The sequence below is a fragment of the Phytophthora infestans genome, genomic scaffold (assembly GCF_000142945.1).
Source record: "Phytophthora infestans T30-4 supercont1.40 genomic scaffold, whole genome shotgun sequence".
NCBI classification, from domain to species: domain Eukaryota; phylum Oomycota; class Peronosporomycetes; order Peronosporales; family Peronosporaceae; genus Phytophthora; species Phytophthora infestans.
The window spans coordinates 930,801-932,635 of record NW_003303719.1 but is presented as its reverse complement, the minus strand read 5'-3'; the positions used below and the strand labels follow the sequence as shown (position 1 = coordinate 932,635).

The following is a 1,835-nucleotide window of genomic DNA, read 5'->3' as shown; positions in this document are numbered from 1 at the left end:
AGAATACGGAATACTACATCGAACAAGAGCAAGCGAGGCATGTGGATGTCAGTCTGATGATCGCGTAGACTATTACCGTCTTGCCAATCATTAGCAACAACAAAAATCGACAGCGAATACAAAATGCAACTCCTAATTTTTGGTCACTGAAGCCATTTCTGAAGTTAGCTTAGCACAGCCAACAAAAATGACAAGAGAACTGAGCAGACCATAGTGTTTAGCAATGAGGTTATCAGCAAAATAACCAATTAGGACGTTTATTGTTCCTCGTAGCCTGCAGCTTCCTGTCGCGACTAAATCTGTCGCGTCCATCTGCTGCAGAATCGCTAAGAAGAACCTGCGAGCACCCAGCAGTCAAAGACAAGGCCGAACTCTAGTCGCTTAGTTGGCCTTGCGGGCGGCGGCAACAGCCTTCTTAACCAGGGAGCTCTTCTGCTTGCGGGCGATCATAGCCTTGAAGCGGTCGAAGTCGCTCAGCTCAGCGCGCGTCTTCTTGTTGTGCAACTTCTTTGCCCAGATCGAGGCCTCCCACTTCGCGAGGGTGTCGGCCTTAGCAAGAGCCTTCTTAAGAGTCTTCTCGCGAGCCTGGAGGGGGATGTCGACGGTCAGGTCCGTAAGGGACAGACGCTTGAAGTTAATCACGTGACGGTTCACGCCTGTGACGCTGAAAGGACCATCCACCAGGGCCTTGTTCTCGTCCACCACGTCGATGATCGTGGCGATCTTGCCGGCGTCCGGGCCGTAGTTGATAAGCACCACGCGGCCGATAGAAACGAAGCGAGTGAAGGTCTGTAGTTCATTTTGCCAGCAAAATATGACAGAGTGATGGTCAGTTTAACACATACGCAACAACGACGAGGGTTCCTACGACGCACCATTGTTGCTGAGAGGAAAAACGCCAAACGAACTAATAAGCCTCGACGTTGGCGGCAGGGCTTTTGCCCCAGCTTTAGAACCAGTCATCCCAACCCTACTCATCGGCTTTACTTTTCCACCAATCGCTACGGACTTGTTAAACGAAAAAGTGATATGATAGGTAGAAAACTAATATTAACAAAGCTCCCCATCGCACTGATGTCCGCATGCTGCTCTTTGTAAAGTGAAGGGCGGCGATGGCGACCAACCAAAATGGTCCGTGTGCAGCGCTTTTTTCACATTTCAGTTTGGAAACTTTCATCAAGTAAGAATGGGGTTCGTCAAGGTCCTTAAGAACAAGGCGTACTTTAAGCGCTACCAGGTCAAGTATCGTCGTCGCCGTGAGGGCAAGACGGACTACCGCGCCCGTAAGCGTCTCATCACGCAGGACAAGAACAAGTACAACTCGCCCAAGTACCGTCTTGTCGTGCGTATCACCAACAAGCAGGTTATCTGCCAGATCGCGTACGCCGAGATCGATGGCGACAAGATTCTGTGCCAGGCTACGTCGGCTGAGCTGCCGCGTTACGGCCTGACGGTTGGTCTTAAGAACTACGCCGCTGCGTACGCCACGGGTCTGCTTGTCGGCCGTCGTGTGCTGCAGAAGCTCGGCCTGGACGAGGACTACGAGGGCAACACGGAGGTTGACGGCGAGATCGTCAAGACCGAGAGCAACGGCCGTACCTACTTCGTGGATGAGGTCGCTGACGAGAAGCGCCCCTTCCGCTGCTACCTGGACTGCGGTCTGCGCTCTACCACCACCGGTAACCGTGTGTTCGGTGCCCTTAAGGGTGCTGCCGACGCCGGTCTGGACATCCCGCACAGCGAGAAGCGTTTTCCTGGCTACAGCCGTGACGACAAGAGCTACGACGCCGAGGTCCACCGTGACCGTATCTTCGCTATCCACATTTCGGAGCATA

General features: G+C 53.1%; 2 protein-coding genes across 2 annotated transcripts; one reads left to right on the top strand and one right to left on the bottom strand.

Moving 5' to 3' along the window:
• Window positions 1–211: 211 nt before the first annotated feature.
• Window positions 212–929, bottom strand: PITG_15723 (60S ribosomal protein L14, putative; the record flags this gene model as incomplete). The annotated part of the gene is made up of 2 exons (XM_002897951.1): window positions 212–789; window positions 876–929. The coding sequence occupies 2 exons, from the start codon at window positions 876–878 to the stop codon at window positions 382–384; spliced, it is 411 nt and encodes a 136-aa protein (XP_002897997.1).
• A 153-nt stretch (window positions 930–1,082) lies between these two features.
• On the top strand, window positions 1,083–1,770 carry PITG_15722 (60S ribosomal protein L5; the record flags this gene model as incomplete). The annotated part of the gene is made up of 3 exons (XM_002897950.1): window positions 1,083–1,094; window positions 1,163–1,706; window positions 1,748–1,770. The coding sequence occupies 3 exons, from the start codon at window positions 1,083–1,085 to the stop codon at window positions 1,768–1,770; spliced, it is 579 nt and encodes a 192-aa protein (XP_002897996.1).
• Window positions 1,771–1,835: the final 65 nt, after the last annotated feature.